General features: G+C 35.6%; 1 protein-coding gene and 1 non-coding gene across 4 annotated transcripts in view; both read right to left on the bottom strand.

The window, feature by feature from the left end:
* Positions 1–567: 567 nt before the first annotated feature.
* acj6 (abnormal chemosensory protein 6) overlaps positions 568–24,147 on the bottom strand; it is a 117,151-nt gene continuing 93,571 nt past the window's right edge. For 2 of the 3 annotated variants that reach the window (XM_089646163.1, XM_089646164.1), the window contains one exon: positions 568–1,858. In XM_089646163.1, the coding sequence (XP_089502289.1) occupies positions 1,151–1,858 (708 nt within the window). In that variant the 3' untranslated portion in view covers positions 568–1,150. Of the gene's footprint in view, positions 1,877–24,147 lie in introns of all 3 variants that reach the window. The other variant, XM_089646161.1, reaches the window with a different exon arrangement.
* Positions 5,329–5,401, bottom strand: TRNAF-GAA (transfer RNA phenylalanine (anticodon GAA)). Its single transcript has one exon. It is a non-coding gene; the product is annotated as a tRNA-Phe (tRNA).

Raw genomic sequence — 24,147 nt, 5'->3', positions numbered from 1 at the left:
ACCTTCATAAGAGATCCAAATCAATAGACCTGCCCTGACGTGAAATCTGGGCATTATTTCGACGAGCTAGAAGCAAAACACGTGACCATATTTTTGGCACCAGGAGGATGCTTGTGAATGCTTATGAAATATCTCGTCATTTCAAGTGTCATAGATTTTATTTAATCCGTAACATTGTTAGTAACATAAATGTTTTAATTTTACGCATTCAGAAACGAACCTAAATGCCTCCAATTTGTCAAAAATATTTATTCTCTGCGCATTTTTTTACATGTGACCGGTGACATTATTTGTAAAATGAGCTATGAATTAATTTATACATAGGTAATTTGAATGATGGTTCATTGAAAATTTGATGATATTTATGAAAATGAATAAAGGAGTGTAACTAGTGGTACAAGTTATACTGTATTTTTTGTTATCATGTGCACTTGCTTGTTAAATAAATAAAAATGGCTGTGTTGTCAATCTACGATTCGAGAAATAGAAATATTTTATAATCGATTTAATGTATTGCTTATTTTATCATTGTACGATCTTATTCAATAATAACGATAAAAAATAAATTATTCCTAATTTGATAGATCTTCATCGAGAGAAAAAGGAATTAGAAATAAAAGCATAATTAAAAAATGACGTAAACTCAGCTTGGCTTACATTTTTTAAATCGTATCTTAATATTGCACGTCTCGATATGTTTGTCAATGTAGCATTATGGTGAACCTACTAACTAACAATAAGTAAGCGGATATGTTGATTTTAAAGAATTTATTTTATTTACAAAGTCCATATTTCCTTAACCCTAATTCTGTTTATAATACAACCTAGGTGACTTACTTTCGCTAATTTGTGTCGTTCTACATTATTACAAATGTATTATATTGTACCTTCATTAAATTTACATAATTACCAATTTGATTATCGATAGAACATTCACAAGCTTCTTTGTCAGTTATTGTTGTATAAAAACTTAGTCTAGAGTCGAGTACGCTATAGTCAGGAGCTCACTTCACTGGCACGCGGGCACGGGTAGTGTGGGCAGTTTGGGGAGTGCGGGCAGCGTGGGCACGGGGCCGTGTAGCACGACACACGCCTAGTAGCTGTACCCGGCCGGCGGGTAGGCCAAGATGGCTGCCCCGCTGCTGCCCGGTCAGTGCTGCGCGGCGAACTTCATGCGCTTCTGCTTCTGGCGCTGGTTGCAGAACCACACCCGCACCACGTTCTTCTTCAGGTCCAGCTTCTCGGCGATGGCGGCGATCTTCTCACCCGAGGGTCGCGGCTGCACCGCGAAGTAGGCCTCCAGGCTGCGCTTCTCGGGGGCGGCGATGGACGTGCGCTTTCGCTTCTTCTCGCCCGCGGGCAGCACGCTGGGCGCGTCGGGGTCGCGGCGCTTGTTCTTGGCCTGCGCCTCTGCTTCCTCTAGCCACGCCTGTAGAATGGGTTTTAGGGCTATCATGTTGTTGTGCGAGAGGGTGAGGCTCTCGAAGCGGCAGATAGTGCTCTGAGACAACGCGCCGACCCCTGGCAACTTGAGGTTAGCCAGCGCCTTTCCCACGTCGGCTTGCGTCACACCCAACTTGATGCGGCGCTGCTTGAAGCGCTCGGCGAAGGCCTCCAGCTCGCGCGGGTCTGTGTCAGTGTCCGGGTGCAGAGCGGGCTGGATGGAGGGGTGGTGTCCGGAGTGCGGGGGCCCGCCCAGGCCTCCGTGGTGGTGGTGCGACATGATGCCGTGGTTCATGCCGTAGCCGTGCAGCTGGTGGTGCGTTGGCCCGCCCTCCCCCATGGGTGCAAGCGTGGTCATGGAGGAGGAAGTTATAGGGTCCAGCATCTCCAGCCCCTCCATGCCGTGGTGACCCATCTGAAACGGATGCAATTCCTGAATATTAATCACCCCCGTTACTTACAATCAAACGATACAAAGAGGTAACGAAAAAAAAACATAAAATTAAAATGGAGTGCTGATTCTACGTCATTCAATGTTTGAGAAAAGCAAATATTTCAATTCACACAAGTGCCTGCAACGATTCAAATCAGGGGGGATGGAGCAAGATATCAAACAACCCATTGTGTGTCACTCTCGACTGACAAATTGATTTACAAATAATGTTTTAATCTCATAAGGTACCCTGTGCACCAGCACTAGCACCCGCACTCGCACTAGCACCGGGTGGAATGGCACCCGGGCCGCGTGGCGGGCGTGCGCGTTCGTCCCACGGGGCCGGGCGCGCGACCTCTAATACGATTTTACTGGAACAAGTTATTATTGAAATTACACGAATTTCGAAAGGACAGCTGAGAACTAATAGAAAATTTTATAAGTGAACTTGTATTTTACGCTTTAACTTCTCTGAATACAAAACGTTAAGCCGTTTTCAAAACCTTTGTAGATATTTTTTCTCTTTGACCGCACGAACATCAGATTTTTGTGATGGCCTGTGATTCATATCTAGATTTTCACACAAAAAATATGGCCCAGAAAATATTTTAATGCTTATATTAATTATTATTGTCAGACTTCTAACAATTGGGTAAGTTCTTAGGAACATAAAATAAAGTTCTCTTTTTTCCGTATAATTATTTACAGACTTCTAACAATTAGGTAAGTACTTAGGAACATAAAATAAATTTCTTGTTTTTCCGTATCATTATTGACGGAATTCTAACAATTAGGTAAGTTCTTAGGAACATAAAATAAAGTTCTCTTTTTTCCGTATAATTATTTACAGACTTCTAACAATTAGGTAAGTACTTAGGAACATAAAATAAATTTCTTGTTTTTCCGTATCATTATTGACGGAATTCTAACAATTAGGTAAGTTCTTAGGAACATAAAATAAAGTTCTTGTTTTTTCGTATCATTATTGACGGAATTCTAACAATTAGATAAGTACTTAGGAACATAAAATAAAGTTTTTGATTTTCCATATCATTATTGACAGACTTCTAATAATTAGGTTAGTACTTAGGAACATAAAATAAAGTTCTTGTTTGTCCTTAACATTATTGACGTAATTCTAACAATTACGTAAGTACTTGGAACATAAAATAAAGTTTTTATTTTTCCGTGTCATTATTTACGAAATTCTAACAATTAGGTAAGTACTTAGGAACATAAAATTTATTTAATATTTTATTCTGGTACGCAATGCAAAAATTATATTGTTTAAAGCATTGAAATCGGTTCCTTTGATTTAAAAAATCCAGCTATCATTTAAATCAATCATGAACAACAAACAAAATTGTATTGTTGGAACTGGGACATAATTTTGAAAACGTGAGACGTTGTTTTGAAAATTTAAGTCAGATTTTGATTTTACCTACGATCCTTGTATATATAAACTTATCAGCATTAAAAATGTTTGATGTTGTTACCAGTGGCGTGCATTGCGAACAAAGGTAGGTTATCTAAAGTTTTCAAGATCAGGTAAGAATTATGGTGCGTTAATTCCGCCAATTTTTGTGGTCAACTGCATAAATAGGCATACAAGTTCCTCACCTATTTATGTAGTGTGATTTTTTACATTACATTAAATTTATGATTTGTTTTCCTTTTCTTATGGTAGGCAAAACTTTTCAGCCATTATGGACTGAACAACACTGATGGTTAAGGTAAAACAATACTATAATAACAAAAATTTGCTCAAGGCTCACATTTTGATTACATCCGACGAATTCGTAACGATAATATATATATTAGACCGATCCCTACAGATGTAAAGTATTTATATTTAAGATTAATAAAAACAGTACCATACCATTAAAATATTTGACGTAAAACGGTTCGAACATTTTATAAAATGTTTCTACAAAATTAGCGGTGAGCACCATATTTTCATTCTGTAGACGATGAATTAGTAACTTTCCAAGGGATTCCTTTAGAAACATCTGATATTTCAATTATACGTTCATCAGAAATAATTAAAATGAACCTCCAGTTGCCTATGCCTGCTAGTTAGCCCGTTGGTCCTCCTGAGCCGGACCGTGTCGTGAATATTTTTTGACACGACTTCTTCACTTATGTCGTTAAGATTCCCTCTTTATTTTAGAGGGAAAATTCAACCGTAAGTCTGTCCAATACAACAGAGCTGCGCATCGCATATTTTTGTGAATGCTTCTTCGCTGATTCCGACTTTATTTTAGTGTTATGTGAAAATAAAAGGATATGTGTGTGCGCTATGGCTTAGGTTCTACAAATAAAACTCCAATTCATGCACGGAGAAAAATGAGTATTGCTAATTATCGTAATCCGGAATCGCGGAAGAACGGGATTGCAGGCCTTAACGATTGAAATAATAGGTTTCCTGATAAACTTTAAGTCAATAACGTATACATTATCACTATGTCGGAACACGTGTTAGTGAAAATTCTAATATTTTAGCATTTCGTCATTAAGGCAAATGCACGTGTATGAATACATGTTCGAATATATATTAAGAGTTTATCAAGAAACGGTCTACAATCTCGTTTTTAACTGAATAACCAACAATTTGAAGTATTAGAAATAATTGACAGTAGTGCACAGCGTTTATAAAGGCTGCAATGCAGTGCCTATCCCAAGAAGGACAAATCAATAAAAGAATAAAATGAAAAATGTCATCACCAAAAACAATCGTATTCAAATTGATGTTGCACAATTTATTCTTATCCGAACTGTAAAAAACTACATACAGCCATAGTTGGTTATAGAGCATTGCACGCCACTGGCGAATAGCCATAATTCTGTCTTTAAAACCGCTGATTGCCAATTTATAATTTTGTTTCTTATCTAGGTATACCGCATGAAAGTACCAACTCCTCCCCACTGCCGGAGTGGGACTATGGCATCCTAAATTGTTGACAAATGTTGTGAGGCTGAAGAAAGTGGAGAAGGAAAAGAAATTGGGATGAGGACATTAACACGGTTAAAACCATTTTGGGCAACCTTTTGATTCAGAATGTTGGTCTTTCACCAGGACGATGATAGCTGAAGAGATACTGCCGGTACGTAGGTACCTACTCGCTAATGTTTAATTATTATTCTTCAATATTTAAAAATAATATTCAGAAATAATAAAAATGGGTGACTTCGATACCCAGATTCATTAGTTCTTTTCATCATAAAGATACTCCCACAGTATTCCCAAAAATCACATAGGACCTGAGGGAAATTGTTTATGTCCGAGCTTCATGTGTGAAGTAAAAAAATATTTATTATTATTTTTTTGGTAAACTAATGTTTAAGACAAGATTTTTTATGCATAGCACAAAGGGTAACAATTATTTTTATAAGCAATAATTATTAGCCTGAAACACTCATCCACATTGAAAAATCTCCTGATAAAAGATACATGACGCCAACGGGACTTGAACCCGTGTCTTTTCGATTTTCGGTCGACAGCTCTGACCACTGAGCTATGGCGTCTTATCTCTTATCCGCGAAATAATTCAATATATACTAGTGTTTCATTCAATAATTACTGCTTGTTACATTTTTTTCACCTAAAACAACCAAATTTATTTTTATATGAGAAAGGCATTGTAAGTGCTAATTCTCTCACTAGATGGCGTCGAGACAAATTGTCTAAATTTTTTGGTGAAGATACTAGAACTTGTCAAATATTAATTACTATTTTTTTGGTAAACTAATGTTTAAGACAAGATTTTGTCGACCGGAAATCGAAAGGACACGGGTTCAAGTCCCATTGGCTTCATGTATCTTTTATCAGGAGATTTTTCAATGTGGATGAGTGTTTCAGGCTAATAATTATTGCTTATAAAAATAATTGTTAAAAAAATATTATTTTGTATCCATTTATGAAGTGTCATTATTTTACATCCCACTTGATTTCACATCTCAGGTTGGTAACATAGACCGGAGGCAATATTCCGTTCCTTCAAACTTGCACTTTGAACTTACATTAACTCAATATGTTGAGAGAATGTCAATATTTGCGGACATGAGATTGGATAAAGCCCTGATAAAACTGAGAATCTTGATGCAATGCGAAATTTCTGTCAAGATGTTTTAAGAAATTGTAGACATTTAGAATGACTTTTTTTGTGCGTACCACCAGTGTTAAATTTATTAAAATTTAAATCATTGGTGTAACATGGACCTTTCCCTCAGCTTTCCAGAATAATAATGTATTGACGTTAACAAATTTAAAAAAAGTCTGATAGTATAATATTTTCTTTTGTACTTTAATTTAATTCTATTTGAATTTAAAAAATTAATTTCTTGCGAACTACGTAGTTACGTATGCACGAAGAAAAATGAGTATTTTAACAATTTATTAAGAATCTCTTAAAATTGTTGGTAATCTGGTTCAAATGAATGAAATAATTAATTAACAGGTTTTCTGATAAACTTTTGGTAAGTTGCGAATGTATTATCACGTTGAATACTTGTACAATTATGTTTATATAACACATAAAAAATATTATTATAAGCAATAATTAGTCGCCTGCAATATCAATACAAATTTAAAATATCTCCCGAGTAAAAAGAAATGCCGCCGACGGGAATTGAACCCGCGCCTTATTATTAACCATTTTGCTATTCATAAAAACCTTGTCTTATAAACATAAGTTTATCATTAAAAAAATAATAAAAATATATATTCAAGGGGTTCCAAACATTTTTTTCGAGATATCTATAGATTTGCGAAACATTCCAGAGCGGTTTATCCAAGTCAACGACTCAAACAAGATATTACAATATAAGTACCCACTAAGAACTATTTAATGTGTGCAATATCGTTAAATCACTATAACTAATTTACTGTTTTATTTCTATACTAATATAAATATAAAAAAATAAACTATGTCTTAAATGTTTCAAATTACGTGATTGTTAATTTCTAACAAGCCCTGTACAAATAATCTGGAAATGATAATGTCCCCCTCACAAATAATACAGCCCTTTTCAGTAGTCTACTATCTTGTCCCTCGGCATATTATTTGAATGGAAACGCGATGAAAAACACTTCTCATTCAAAAAACACCTTAAAGGGGGAGAACGGAAAAGAGCACATGAGCGCTGAACACCCCTTAACCTCAAATTTTATCATCCGTACAACTAACTAATTCACAACTTTCATTTACAAATATGAATTAGTTGTTACATAGTACCTACCTACCCCAACCTTTAAGTCTATTACTAAGGGGAAGTGAGGAAATATGATTGTCTTTATAAATTTGGCATAATTTGTTCACATGAGACATTTTCGCATTTACTTTATTTGACTTTAAAAAAATGTTTTTTAAAACGCGAACTGAAAATAAATGTAACTGCAATTAATGTTAATTGACAAAAAAAGCAACACTGATAAAACACGTGTTAGATGGTTTATAACTTGTTTACAGTGAATTATTCAAATATATTAAAATATTAAACTTTTTAGTAATATATTAAATAAGTTAATAAAATCGATGATTTAACTCCTTTAGCTGTGCTCGAATTTCTGGAGATTTTTATCAAGTTATAGTAAATATGTAAAAATAGAAACTGTGAAAAAAATAAGAAAACAGTGAAAATTTATTTTTGTTACCTGCGTACAGAAGAATATTTTTGTTATTTTGATGTTATGTATGGGTACCTACCTCAACTTCACAGCATTAATTTAATGTTGTCATTCAGGTATTCCTCAGCGGGTAGGTGGTCGTTGGCGTGATACTTGGACGGGGTGACTGAGGATTGGTGCGACGAGAGTTCTACGATTGATGAAATATTCAAATAACGGAGAGAGGATGCGATTGGGTCAAGTAGGAAATAATTGAATGGAAGGAAGAAATAAGAAGAGAAAAAAAATAGTTATTGGGAAGATGGGGGATCACGGTAAGCTTGAGGAGAAGATTGTCGGGATGACTGATCAGAATATTTGAGGGGTTGATGAGGAGAGCAGAAGATTTTGGGGATTGATGAAGAGAGGCAGAGCAGGAGGATTCTGTAGATTATTTAGTGGAGTCCTGTGGAGAAGGTTGGCAGGAGGACTGATTAGAAGATTTAGGGGAATCATCTAATGAAAAAGAATTTAAAAATTCATTTACAAGGCTCGGATCAATTAAAGATGGAGGGTGTTGTGGTGAAAGCTGAACGGTATCTGAATCCCAGATCCAGGACTGGGAAATAGGGGAGTTTTGAGGAGTTGGTTGGTGGGTGGATTGAGGAGAAGATTGGATGGAGCGCTGGGGAGGAGAATGACAGGAGGTCTGCGTAGATGAATAAGAAGAGTCCTGGGGAGAAGATTTGCGGGACGACTGATCAGAAGATTTGGGGGATTGATGAGGAGAGGCAGAGCAGGAGGACTGTGGAGATGATTTAGAGGAATCCTGTGGAGAAAGTTGGAGGAAAGACTCTTCAGATGAATTTGGGGAGTCCTGGGTAGAAGATTGGCGGGAAGACCGATCAGAAGATTTTGGAGATTGATAAGGAGAGGCAGAGCAGGAGGACTGTGGAGATGATTTAGAGGAGTCCTGTGGAGACAGTTGGAGGGAAGACTCTTCAGATGATTTTGGGAAGTCCTGGGTAGAAGATTGGCGGGAGGACCGATCAGAAGATTTAGGAGATTGATAAGGAGAGGCAGAGCAGGAGGACTGTGGAGATGATTTAGAGGAGTCCTGTGGAGACAGTTGGAGGGAAGACTCTTCAGATGATTTTGGGGAGTCCTGGGTAGAAGATTGGCCGGAGGACCGATCAGAAGATTTTGGGGATTGATGAAGAGAGGCAGAGCAGGAGGATTCTGTAGATGATTTAGTGGAGTCCTGTGGAGAAGGTTGGCAGGAGGACTGATTAGAAGATTTAGGGGAATCATCTAATGAAAAAGAATTTAAAAATTCATTTACAAGGCTCGGATCAATTAAAGGTGGAGGGTGTTGTGGTGAAAGCTGAACGGTATCTGCATTCCAGATCCAGGACTGGGAAATAGGGGAGTGTTGAGGAGTTGGTTGGTGGGTGGATTGAGGAGAAGATTGGCTGGAGCGCTGGGGAAGAGAATGACAGGAGGTCTGCGTAGATGAGTTAGGGGAGTCCTGAAGAGAAGATTGGTGAGAAGACTGGGGAAAAGTTTGACTGAAAGTCTGAACAGACATTTTTGTAGAATCCTGAAAAATTGGTTGAAGGGAGGAATGACCAGAAAATTTAGGGAAGTCATGAGAAAAAGATTGATGCGAAGACTGATGAAAAGGCTTACGGGAGTCATGAAGAGAGGCATGACAAGGTGACTGAGGAGACAACTTAGGAGAGTCCTGAGGAAATGTTTGACGTAAAAAATTAAAAGATGATTCACATGAGTCTTGTAGAGATGGTTGAAGGGCAAAGTGAGGAGATGTTTGGCGTGAACGCTTGGGAAAAGAATGATAATGGGCCTGATCAGATGATTTAAGGCAATCATGGGTAGAAGTTTGGTGGTAGGACTGAACAGATAATTTAGGTTGGAGGGAGGAATGATCAGTAGATTTAGATAAGTCCTGAGAAGAAAATTGGTGGGAGGATTGATCAGAAGGCTTACGGGAGGTATGAGGAGAGGCATGGCAAGATGACCGAGGAAACGACTTAGGAGAGTCCTGGGGAAATTTTTGATGCAAAAAATGAAAAGATGATTCAGAGGAGTCCTGTTGAGATGGTTGAAGGGCAGAGTGAGGAGATGTTTGGCGTGAACGCTTAGGAAAAGGATGATAAGGGGCCTGATTAGATGATTTAAGGCAGTCAGGCTTAGTTCGAGATAAGTTACTTGGTAAGGATTGAGGGGAGGTGCTATTTAAAGTTTGGCGGAAGGCATCAGGAAAAGATTGGAGGGATGTGCTAGTAAATATTTGGCCGGAAGTACTCGGCAAAAATTGGTGGAAGGAACCTACAGTTAACTGGCTAGAACAAGGAGCAAGAGGTTTGCTTAAGGTTTGTGGAATTACCCACAGATTAGGAGATGTGGAATTCGGTGAGTGAACGGTGGTCGAATTATTGTCAAATTCCTGTCGAATGTTTTGTTCTTGGGAAGACGGAGGGGTTGACAGTGGTGATGGCCGAACGGTATCTGCCCCAAAAATATCTCGGATAGACATATTTCGCCGTATTAAATATTAACGTTCCGCTCTTGAAAAAAACAACCAATTTCTTTGTGAATTGGGTGGAATCAAATAATTCCTCATGCCCTTGAATGTTTATCAGCCTTTACAATAACTCCGGAAAATCACTTTTCTAATTCCAGTGAATGTATTATTTTATCGTTCAAATTTTATAAAACACAAACACATACTAAGTTTTTTAGTTAAATGCAGTAGAAAATCCATGTCCACGAATGCACTAAGGTCCCAATCACTTCATGGATTTTCTATGTTAAATCTCTATTACTAAAGAAAAACATTTTCCACATATGATGATTATCAATCACAATTTAAAATAAATACTTTACTTTATAAACTAAACTTTCATGTTGTAAATCACAAACACAAAATAAATGGTTTATTAAAACTTGAATATCTATATCCATTCTTGCACTATTGCCTCATTAACTAAATTGATGTTCAATGATATATCACAATAACGCAGGGAAACACTTTCCACATCGACAGTATTACAAAGTTTCTAAAACACAATTACAAATACTTTAATTCTTTACCGCACTAAACGTCTGCACTTCACGAGAGCCTAGTAGGAATAAAATGTAATTCAAAAGTTGCTGACATGAACTGCATCGCGACCGTCTTTAAAAAAAACAGGGTTGTTCTCAACTTCCGTGATCTTCCGCAATAGAACGAAATCATTTTGTGCAGCGCAACAAAAAAATATATCACGTCAAAATTGGCAAATACAAATTTTTATTCAATTGTGTTATTATTATTGCTACTCTTTCCCAAATCAAGAAAACGTAGGCAAGTACTGTTCCGACTTGTAGGTAAATTTTTAGTTATAGGCTTAATCCGAGTGCGGTTAATACTTGTGCTGCGGAACAATACATTTTAATTGTGAATAAAAAATCAATTAATAAATAACAAAAATCGTTTTTCCCAAAAGTCTCAAAAAAATCTGAATATGTAATTAAATACGGAAGATAAAAAAGAAAACCGACCGTAAATTTCTTAGAAACAAAAAGAAAACCCATAATTTGGACCTCGTAGGTGATCGTCCAGTGAGGAAAACAAAGAAATAATACTCTTTTATAATCAGATAGATTTGAGATTTTTACTATGCCGAGATGTTCATCCTAAGTCTTTACTATGCCGAGATGCTCATCCTAAGTCTTTACTATGCCGAGATGCTCATCCTAAGTCTTTACTATGCCGAGATGCTCATCCTAAGTCTTTACTATGCCGAGATGCTCATCCTAAGTCTTTACTATGCCGAGATGCTCATCCTAAGTCTTTACTATGCCGAGATGCTCATCCTAAGTCTTTAGTTAACTTTTCGGACAACTATTAAGTAGGAGGGGCTAAGTTTGATCTTTCTTGGTATCCGGTGCTAAAAGGCTGCACCAAAACTGTACGCCGAAAACCACATTAATTTAACCATTTATTATTCTGAAATACCGGTCCTAAGAGGATTAGAAGTAACACGTCATCACTTCTACTTACAAAAACACACACTTCGCGACAATCTACACATCTGGCCTGTCGGTGGACATTGTGACACTGTCCGAGACGTTGCCAACACGGCATAATAATTCAAAAATTATTCACAATAATCTATTTTTGTCATTATGTTAACATAGAAAAAGAATTCAACCGGTAAAAAACAAACTTGTTTTACTATAACAATCTATTTTAAACTGTCCCTTAAAACATATTTTTAATATTTTTTTTTTACTGTGACTATTTTTAACTCTTAACTGCTGTAATGTCCATTCGATTTCGGAGAAATGCTTATATGTCCACGTGTGTATCCGTGATAGCTAGTTGAAAGAATGCTATGTCATGGACAATGAGTCTATCTGTCGAGAAGTGGGTTTTTTTCCCTTTTCAGATTTGCATTCATTCATTACCGAAAACCGAAAATAAAAGTCATATAAACGTATAAGTTATTAATAAAAAAAACTTCCTGAACGTTATAAAATAAGTAACACATAAATAGTGATCACCCTGTTAGAATGATAGAGTTCTTCGTTAGTTTAATTCTTAGAAATGTTATATTCTCTTCAATAGCATAGCTCACAACAGTCTCTAAGGTGATAATTATTATTTACGAAAAGATCGTATGACAATAATGCACCAGCAATCCAGAATCTGATCACGGTTATTATTAAAATGAAACTACTGGTGTTTTATCAAGCAAGCAATATGATTCATTGAACATCCTGTTGTGGTAGCCACAATAAAAGTTAAACAATAGAATATTGTATTCAAGTATCGTAAATAGAAGACGAAAAGGTAGAATTGTTTTTAAATGTTGATTAGGAAGAGTTACTTATCTGAAACAATATAAATACACGGAGAGAGATTGGGTAGAGCCATTACTCACATTCACCTGAGAGGTGTGTAAGGGTACCTCCGCCCCGGGAATCAATCATAGGATAACCAACACCTCTGCCATAGGTCACCTCAAGTAGTACGCTTCATTTGTGATTTAGCAGGGGTTTCCGGGTTCAGGGGAGGAGGTTTGTTTAGGTCTTGATAGTGGATGAGTCTGCCCACGTGCTGTGTGGCCGGCCGGATACGGAGAGACGGGTTGAGGGGGACCTTTTGATCTTTTTTCAGGACTCTTTCGACCCACCCCACCCAAATAAATTATATGTGGTAAAAAAATCTACAAATTAGAATTTAAAAAAATTCCATCATTGCCAATAAAATCATAAAAATTTTAATTCTTTAATAGTCTATCTAAATTAATTTTATAATTCAAAACACACAGAGTAGAGTACCAAAAATCCGTGGTGGATTTTTGTTTTAAACCAAAAGATTTGCTAAATCTTTTGGTTAAATAAAAATTGCTTTTCTGTTTGTTTGGGTATTTTGGCCTCAAATCCAAATTTAAGTTTTGTTAAAGGCCGCGCAGTCATTCTTCTTGAGGTTAAGAGCTCTTCGAGATTTAGAATCATATGACGTTATGATGTTCACATTACTCGGCAATAGCAATACGATCGGTACAGTATGACGCCTGAGGCGTTTTCATTTGGTGTTCACGTTCATACAACAAACTCTTATTTTTTTCTTTTCTTGACCCAACTGAAGCCAATTATTCACTTAGTGGATTCATGTTTTCGCGGGCATCCCCGATTACTTCCTCAGATGACTATTGCGTTAAATATATCTTTCTCAAGTTACTAATTTCTCCGTCCGTTAGCTCTACAGACACATACGCCTGAGAGCTCTAATATCTGTAAAATTTAATCTACTTGTAACCTTTCTCTGCCAGTTCTTGAAACCATTGTCGCAAAATGTCTACAATTCTGTTGAATATCCCCGAAAATTGTAGAAATAGGAATACGCATGAGTTACGTAGAATCCTCCTAATCCTCTAGAATTCAAACCGCGTTATTCTCGATTGTAAGTCAATCAACAAGTTAAAACGGTTGGGCGGGCTGCGGGGGCCACGGGGGCCTTGGCGGGAGCTCTTTATTTATGAGGGGACGTCATACTCGCAGAAACCCATTTTGGGGGAACACTTTAACAATGTAGCCGGCATTGTACGGAGTTGTATAGACACGCGGGCGCTCCCTAGCGGGCCGTATTTCATCATTAACTCCCGGGCCGGCCCTAACCCCCCGCCCCGGCCTAAACACATCGCCTGTCGCAGTGGCGGGACCGCCGGAGGGAAGCCGACGGGCTGCCTGACATTGCCGCAATAGCACCTGCAAGCTGCGATGATGCGCGCTCATGCCGATCAGAGGAAAATCCGAACTTGTATTCAACCGTTACTTTCTTCGATGTAACCGGATAAAACGGAACAGTGAAAACATAGAAAACTATTAATTAATATGTAAGATGAAGTTCGAATAGGCTTGGTTACCTTATGTATTATTAAGAGAGATAACACATTTATTTTTAAATTAAAGTAAATATTGACTTTTCTCGTTCACATTCAACTATAAATATTTTCCGTGAAACGTCAAGTTAGTAGATTGCGAATTTAGTTTTCAAACTTCGTAGTCATATTCAATAATACTATTCGTAGTCATATTCAATAATATTAAACAGACAATATATTCGACAGAGTGGACTGGAGTATGCAATATTGTTATGAAGTTAGTCAAGACATAATGTGTTATGACTACTTAATTCTAATCTATGAGGAAAATTAATGTGAATATTGCTCAGACCGGAATATGGAGGGAAGCCGACGGGCTGCCTGATATTGCCGCAATAGCACCTGCAAGCTGCGATAATGCGTGGCCATGCAGGATAGAGGAAAATTCAAGATGGAATGTATTATGACTACTTTATTCTAGTATATTAGGAACTTTAATGTGAATATTACTCAGACCGGAATATTGAGATAAGCCGACGGACTGCCTGAAATTGCCGCAATAGCACCTGCAAGCTGCGATAATGCGTGGCCATGCAGGATAGAGGAAAATTCAAGATGGAATGTATTATGACTACTTTATTCTAGTATATTAGGAACTTTAATGTGAATATTACTCAGACCGGAATATTGAGATAAGCCGACGGACTGCCTGAAATTGCCGCAATAGCACCTGCAAGCTGCGATAATGCGTGGCCATGCAGGATAGAGGAAAATTCAAGATGGAATGTATTATGACTACTTTATTCTAGTATATTAGGAACTTTAATGTGAATATTACTCAGACCGGAATATTGAGATAAGCCGACGGACTGCCTGAAATTGCCGCAATAGCACCTGCAAGCTGCGATAATGCGTGGCCATGCAGGATAGAGGAAAATTCAAGATGGAATGTATTATGACTACTTTATTCTAGTATATTAGGAACTTTAATGTGAATATTACTCAGACCGGAATATTGAGATAAGCCGACGGACTGCCTGAAATTGCCGCAATAGCACCTGCAAGCTGCGATAATGCGTGGCCATGCAGGATAGAGGAAAATTCAAGATGGAATGTATTATGACTACTTTATTCTAGTATATTAGGAACTTTAATGTGAATATTACTCAGACCGGAATATTGAGATAAGCTGACGGAATGCCTGATATTGCCGCAATAGCACCTCTAAGGTCATGCAGGTCAGAAAATTGGAAACGTATTTCAAAAGCCTACATTCAGTGAGCACATTTTTTATGAGCATTCTAATTCTACAACATTCTAATTTCGTGATAGCAAATAATAAATAACAAATCAGAATATTGAAGAAAACTTAAGAAAAGCAAACAAACAACACACACCACCTAACCTAATCTAAACTAACCAAACCTAACTTAACCTATCATTTTGTCATGTCCTATTTTAACACTGTTCTGTTTTATTACATTTTACTTTATAATAATAATATATTAGTGAAAACTGTTACAAGTTTACGTAAGACGTTTCCAGATAGGCCGATGAAATTAATAAACTAATCAAGAAAAAAATTTGCAATTTCAAAATGTTTCGTCAATTTCACCAAAACTAAGGAAAAGTGGCCAAAATTTCGGCACACGAACACGGAATCGTCGAACTCTTCGGTGCCTTTATTATATTCTAGAGGGGCGATGTATTCCCGCGTTCGTGGTGCAAATCGTGGATAAAGCTCGAACGTAGAATATGGTATCTTACTCGGGGGAAGGTACAGTGAAAGACCAACATTTAACATTTTCAATTTTTTTAATGTGAATACCACACAAGAGTCCCAACTGCTCCCAACGGTCTGGAGATAGTGAGACTTGCATACCTAGTTGGGGTATACTGTGGTTGTGATGTTGAAGGTAGTTGTGAGGGGAAGGAAAATAAAATGAGGAAGTTGGGGAAACATTTAATCTTTGTTTGAGATTGAGAAAATCATTTTTTCCTTCGGCCTTTTGTTCCATTCCTAATTACAACATAAACGTTGAAGAGTGTATTAAAAAAAATATTTAAACTCGATCAAACTATTTTTTTACGAAGGACTAAGTTAGGTTCCTCGCAGATATAGACACATCACATATAAAACGACATTAATAAATCAACTAACATCTACTCTACTTTATTTATATTATTTTTATAGTGCCATGTCTTCCTGGGACATCTCGACATTTTCCATTCGATTGCGGCTTTCTCGTTCATTGTTATTATCAGCTCATATGAAGTTTTATTAATATTTCATACCATAACTTTATTTCAAAACATCATTTGATATTGTGGTTATATATATATATATATATATATATATACGTGCCTTAATGTAAATCATTGTCTCTTTTATCCAAAACGCAGTCTTATCACCCCGTTTAAAACTGAATATTTAAATTTAAAAAACATGCACAACCGCAACCCTTAAGCCACCGTTTACAGAAACTTTGTTTTAATTTTCCCATTTTATTCTTTCTCAACAGCAGTCTATATTTACACTTCACTAATAGACGACTATTCAACTAAACTAAAAAGGTATTCCTTTTCCTCAGAATCGTTAAATTGCTCGTTTACGTTAATCTTGCGAAATTACTTTAATCGCCAAGTTAAAAGAATGCACCGCTTCCATTTTCCCGGCTCGAAAAATGGAAGTAATGGGGATATAATTAGCACCTGACAGTATTATTAATATTAGTAATGGTGGTCTTCATGGGAAAGTCTCCACCGGCAGAGCGGGGAGTGTACTTAACTTGATATAGGTAGGAGCATTAGTTCTTTCTGTACTTCCATAGGGGTTGCGTGAATTAATTGGTACCTACTAACAACGGAACTCACATTCTTACATTGATGATGTTTTTAGTAAGTTTTATTTTTTTTCATATTGATTAATGTTGGCTCGTTTTTAAAACTTCAAACCGAATATATTTAAAAAAAAATATATATATATATACAAAAATTTCATTTTTTTAGCTCATGCTGGATTCCTTATAGACCACGTGCTTCACCTTAACTTTCACTGAGGTAAGTAGTACGTACCCCTTTATGGTACGTTATTATTTTTAATAATGTAATTAATTAACGGCTAGGCCGTGAACAGCGGAACCATTTCTTATCACTATAGCAGTGAAGTAGGAATTGTCTGAAGAAGGGCGAAAATCGAAAAGTAAAATTAAAAAATATATTTCTAAGCATTATGTATACAAGGGTAAGTAAAAAATCAATCTTTGTGAACAAAATATTATACTATATCCAATTATAATTGACAATTGGTTGGCTAATGAAAATGACACGGTATAAAAGATAATTAAAAAGATGATGAATAAGTACAAAGTTTTGTTATTGATATTTTAAATTATGTAAAAAAGCCGAAAGCCTCGTTGCATAAGTATTTATAACGAAGCATAATTAGAGCTACATGATCATTCACACTAAACAACATATTTAACAATAATAAATTCGTAACACTTTTCAATTTAATTTATAAAATTAAAAATCAAAAAAAGTCTACCAATTTGTATGATTGATTCGTGTGTGCGACACCCTAGTTTTTATGTCTGCCGTCACCCCACAGTATACATATTCCCGGCCCTTCTCTATTCATGGGGAAATGAAACAATATTAGTCTTTCCTTTATGACACAACAAATAACCATTCACTTTCTGAATTGCCGACCCTATTATTGTATCCCGATTCAGACCATGTTGGCATCATGAACCAATATACCCCAAGTACCCACTACATATTAAGAGCTTGGGGGATACATTATTTATTATTATAATTGTGATATTTTACGGAATTGACTAGCGAATTATGAAATCTTATATATCTTTTAGATTATACAAACTATTGAAACTAGTAGTACTGTGAACAACAGCAGACTTCAGAAACAGTGTTTCAAATTTTCTCATAAATAAATCGAAACCATAATTTCCACTGAAATAGATTTTTTAAGGCGTTGCACTACGTAATAATGCAAAATCATGTGTTTTTGGTTTGAAAATTTGGCCGCCTAGAAATTTTTTAGATGCTTTAAATAAATACCGCGAGTATAATAAATCTTGGCTTTTGAAATAATCGAGTATTTTCTACATAAGTCTTTTTATAAGCCCAGAAAAAAATAATTTATAAGGCCTATGAATACTGCTTTAAAGTTCAAAATTTCCTACTTACGAACCCATTTTCGGTTATGGTTTTATTTATAATGTTGCAAATTAAGTTATTTATAAAATTATCGGAAAACATTTAAATATTTATGCTTGAACATCCACAAAATAAAATAAGAGGCACGTTTTGGCCATGTTTTTTTCTTGCCTAAATCAAAACAGCTGGATGGTGTTAAGCAGGGAATTTAAGCCTTATCGCCATCTACGTAAGGAGTGTTATTGATGGCGGCTCGATTCAAAATATTACACGACATAGTGCATCGCCTTAATAGGTACTTAAATACCTACCTACTTTATAATAAACCATGGGTTTTATGTAAAATTTAAATAAATAAATTAGGAATTATACAATTTGACCAAAGAGACGTCACTATTTCAATGGCAGTTTTTTTTACAAACTTTTTTCGGGCTTTTTTCTAAATAATAATTTAAATTTCACATTTGAAAAATAATTTTTACTTTAAAATATTCCAGGTTGGCCATTTTGTCAAAGAAAAGCTTGCTTTTCAAAGATAGGGAATGGAACGCGCAAACAAATTTTCAGATAGACGAATTAAAACAATAACTAAAGATGGCCCTACCTAACACAAAATAGTAAAAATCCTGAAGAAAGATAGCCAATTGATTCTAAAACTATGCCAAGCATTGTAAAACAGGATGTCAGATCGAAATGCTGTGTTTGCTCTAATGGTATTTCACTGGGAGGTGCACCAAAGGACTAGTGTTATGCTCCATCTCAACCAGTGCAGTCAGGAGACCTCTGCATGACCAAAAATCATACTCCATTGAATTTTGAAATTAGTAAGTTTATTTTTCAGGAGCCAGGTTATTTTTTTCCTCTCAAAAAACCCTCCGCATAGCATATTTATCAAATTGACACTGGAGGCAGCAGCAAATGAGAGAGTAGTAGGTCGCCATTAGAGTCGTTTGAGAATGTAAAAATGAGTTGGCTAGATATCAGTGGCGGTCCGTTACTTTTCGGTAAGATAGAGTGGTAAGATTGAAAAATACGACGTGACGTTGTTGTAGCTGAAAAAAATGTAATTTCTATTTTTATGTACGAATTTTCACCTTGGGGATGTTACACTTCCGCAAACTGAAAAAATCCAATTTTTTTGAAATCGTATTATTTTTTTTTAACTAAGACAACATTACTATTGTCACTGCCACTGTTAGGAAACGTACCAACAATATAATAATAGTATTTAATATCTGTTATCTATAATCCATGTTTTTTGGTAATTTATCCAAGATCATTGAAATTTCAGTTTGTTTTGGGAAAAACTATAAGACAAATTTAAGCTCATAAGATTATACCTATTATATTTAACAGATGAGTACTTACAAAACAGAGTACACCAAACCCGGATAAATTGACGTCTCCTCTAATTAATAATCAAAAAATACATTTTCGGTTCTGATTCTGTCTGTTTGTATTACGTATTTGTAATGAACTTGGATTTGCTTTGAAAGTGTCATTTTAAAAATTGGAACTGGTTCTGTACCTACCTATAATTTAAATGTTATTAGTTATTTTCAAAATTGGAACTGATATCTCAAGAATTCCGACTACCCGTGATTTTTCACGGGTCAGTGCTTGTAATATAGCAGCTCACTAGTTGGTTTAAAAATTACCAATTTTGCTGGTTTTTTTTCAAGAAATTGATTAAATCATTGAATACTCCCAAACGAACTAAATCATTGAAGACTCCCAAACGAAAGATTTGAAACAGAAAAGATAGAAAAGAGATTCCGTCGCATCTAATAATTGAACCCATGACCTCTTCCGTACCGGGGACTACTGAGATAATTCAAACATATCAACTAATGTCATTTTTAAACGTATCATACTTCGACCAACAGTATCTTAATTTTCTAAACGTACATTTTTTTGGCTCACATCTTTCGTTTGAGAGTCGTTAATATTGTCTTTAACCCCCTTAAAGAATTGAGTTTTTATACGGACACAAATATTTAATCATATTCATATTGCAAATGTACAGGCGCAAAAAAATTATCCATCGTAAAATTTTAAAGCATAACTTGCAAAACGTATATTTAAGAAAAATAATTCAATTTTCGCATCTATGAAAGAGCAGATTATGAATTATTTTTAATTTACTCTTAAGTTATTCAACTAGAAAAAAATAAGTACAAATTCAACATGTGACACGAAGAATACAAAAGTTGATATGTATTCAATATTTTTAAAAGGGTATTTTTTTACGTGAGAATTTATAATGCTAAAAAAAGTCCACCAAAGAACATTCTCAGTACCGATGTATATCAACTGCTATAAAAAAATCTAACGATGTTAAATGACTGGTCGTCATGGCATTAATTTATTTGCTGAGCGATTTATCGGTTTATAAGGCATGACACGCCTACCTTCATGTCTTTCTCATCTGCAGTGAATCAGTGATATCGTGTGATAACAACAGCCAGGATTTATGGTATTAGTTTTACATTACGACCCTATTTTCATACCACTGATGAGGCTTTTTACCCTGCCTTTGTGATTTGACCGATTTTTTAGAAAGGCATAGCTAATAAAATAATTTAAAAGTTTTTTAAAGGATGTCCACTAGACCAAGTTCAGTGAAACCACCCGTATCGTCTTAGTAACGTATCTTCACTCTATTAATTCATCAACGTTGACAACCTAGCTTGTGGCTTCTAGCAATACTTCTCTCCTAGCTTCTCTGGGTAGACAAAGTCCACCAAGTTTTCTTGTATTGTATAGAACCCCTGTACCAAATAACTTGCTTTTAAACATCTTGTTGATGGATCCGTCGTCTGACCATCGTCAATCTATGCTAGTTTACTGATTTCATCCTGCTCATGATATTGATTTTTACACATAGTATGTAAGAACTCTGTTTAACATTGAACAGCTTTGAAATTTTTCCATATCCCAAAGTCCTGTCTAATATTGTCATTGTCCTGTGTACCTGTCTTTCCTTTAAAGTCTTACCTACTACAAGAAAGAAGAAAAAGACGTTAAAAACTACCAGCAAAAATTCCGTAGATAGCAAGTTGTTGTTAATGGTGGTTCATCTTATCTTGCTACGTACAATCAAATTATTATCTAAAATTGACCGTTTGGAATCGGGTAAATTTCATTCCCAAATTAATGTCGCCGTGTTGTGGAAACACATTAATTGTGTTGTAAGATGTACACCTAAAATCTAAGAATTTAAAGGTGATACATGTGTCGTGATCTTCACCAGAAAGCATCTAAGGTAAGCCTCTCCATCTCTCTTCTTTTTGGCCGTTTTAACCCGATTGAATGATTCTCAAATCTCGATAACAAGTTACAGTTCATTTTCTATATAAGTTTGTCGTTTAACCTCTATTCGGCCATAAACACTGACCACATCACATATGGGTAATCACTTATAAACTTAAATTAATTTTTTTTACTGTAATACACCCATTTTAAAACTGAAGAAAATAGTTTGATTGAGAATTGAACCATCCTACCCAGGTACTTGAGTCCACAACCCTGTCAACCTCACCAATGCCGATGGGGTAGGACCAAAATTTATTTCGTGTATTAAGTGCTGTAGTGTCATCCGAATCGTAATTGCCACCATAAGTTGATAGGATGCATTTTCTGACTTTTAGCATGATCGTATGTTGGGAAGAGTTTTAATTTCCGTTTAGAAAATTTGCATATTTTTTTTTTAATAAAAGGTGTTTTATCATCTTAATTTTTATAACAAATAGATATAACGATATCTTCACTGGGATCTCCAGTGCTGAGGATTTTGTTACCAACAACACAAGTTAAATACAAACATATGTATTTAAATGGAGCTTTAGTTGGCTTGACAAATACTATAAACGACGAATGTGAAGTGAATATTAATAAATTAAATAAATTAAAACGTTGCATTCGGCATGTTATGTGTTGGCATCTTTTACACTGGGCATATTTCACAAATGGACAAAATATTGTATATTCGCCCTCAGTAAGGGTTCAGTATTCAGTATATTTGAATGTATGCGCTTGTTTTGTGTGTGAGGGTTTACGCTTATATTACGCTAGTGTTTATTCGACTATGTTCACACAATCGTGACATATGGGGGCGCATTCAAGAGCTCATTCCGTCGAGTGTGAACACACTTTGTGTTTATTTAAACGAAAAATATAGATAGATATAATAAAAACCCTGTTGTTCGGGGAAAATTTGAAGCTGCGAGGCTTTTGTATAATCGGAAAGGGTATGCTTGAGGTTAGCTGCATTATAATTAACTATTCTTATGCTTCGAACAGAATGTACATATATATACAATAACACCTAAATGTTGGTAGCAACGTAAAAAATATAAAACTAAAACAGAAGATGAGAAGAAATGTTATGTGGATATGAACGTTTCTACGATCCGCGAGAATTCTTTATGTTTATTTGTTGTGAAATTCTTATAGAAATGTTATCTGACGGACTCTTAGATTACCAACAATGGCTTGGATGACAACAAAGAAAAAAATATTTTCAATTAAAATTATGTGGAAGTCTAAATTATTATACTGTCAATTTAATTTACAATTTAGTCTACAATTCGGGAGGCGGGTTTGGGTACCGCCGTCCCGGGAATCATTTATTCGATAAACTATACCTTTGTCATAGGTCACTCCAAGTGGTTCGCTACGTTTGTTGATTTAGCAGGGGTGCCCGGGTTCATCGGGTGAGGTGTGTTCAGGACTCGCTTGCCCACCAGTTGCGTGGCGTGCCAGATCGGGACAGGTTGGTTAGGAGTAACACTTAGACCTCTACAACTGGTCTCTGAGACATCGCCTTGTGCTGAAGCGGGAGGGATATATGTCCGTCACTCCTGCACACACTGAGGGATCTGACACTCCTACCCAACCCTCAATATATTTATCTCAATAACATAATAGAAAATCTTTTTGTATGTCTCTTGAAGTATTATGAAAGTATCTAAAGATAAATCTGATTTCGTCAATAATAGTTTTAAAAAAATTTGTTACTAAACATAAAAATATCGATAAAGTAGATGCCAAAATTATTTTATTTGCATAATACTTTTTTTTAAACTTTTTTTACTTGTTTGGTTTGTAATGTGTATTGTTTTCGTAAAAATTTTTGAACCAGATAAATATTTGATAAATAATCTAAATAATTAAAAAGTTTGCCAACAGTGTTTATTAGAATATAAAATTTATGTCGTCTTTTTTTTTTTTTTTTTTAAGATCCTGTGCATATACTTTAAACACTCTCAGCTTCACAAATTCTACAATTACAATATCTCACGTTGTTGTAGGGGCTTGCACTAATTACTCAAACGTTTTTTTTATATTTATTAAATAATTATACCCATACAAAAAATCTATTTGCTTCTATTGAGCCTAATCCATATGTGCCTATTTGCGTAAGTGAAAAGCTCAAAATAGACACTCGTGAGCATACGTGTTTTTTGTTTAACTATCCCCGATGATGTGCAAACCCTTTTAACCAGATGTAGGCATGTATATCATATTTTAGACGGCACCATTGTCCCGCGGACCCCGTTAAACGAAATGTTTGCAAACAATTCCGTAACAATGGCCTATTCAAAGGGAATAGATTTCATTCTCCTGGGACGGCTGTTTGTTTTCGTCCATAGATCAAGTTGGAAACGTTTTTTGGAGGACCTGGAGAAAGCCTGTGTGTTTGGGATCGCCAATTAAAATTCGGATACAAAATACGGCTCGAATACAAGCGTACAATTTTACATGATTTTTTGATCTTCCTGTTTTTACTAATGATGGCGATAAACAAAATCGGAGAAAAAATATTATTATTGATAACATATTAACAAATTAATCTTTAATTAAAATTCTAGTTGTAGATAGTCTAAGGACGGGTTGTTTCACAAAATTTGAACAATTCATAAAATTTCAAGGTCGATTTTCAAGATTTGTGAAGGTTCTATACAAGTTCTGTTATTTTTATCATTATGTGCTAGTTTTTTCATAAAACTGAAATAATAACAGAAATTGAATCGAACCTTCACTGAACTTGGAAAAAACTTTGAATTTTGATGAATTTTTCAAATTCTGTG

Source organism: Hesperophylax consimilis, chromosome 23 (genome assembly GCF_061612785.1).
Source record: "Hesperophylax consimilis isolate HC1 chromosome 23, BYU_Hcon_1.0, whole genome shotgun sequence".
In the NCBI taxonomy this organism is placed as follows: domain Eukaryota; kingdom Metazoa; phylum Arthropoda; class Insecta; order Trichoptera; family Limnephilidae; genus Hesperophylax; species Hesperophylax consimilis.
This window is presented reverse-complemented; position numbering and strand designations above follow the sequence as displayed.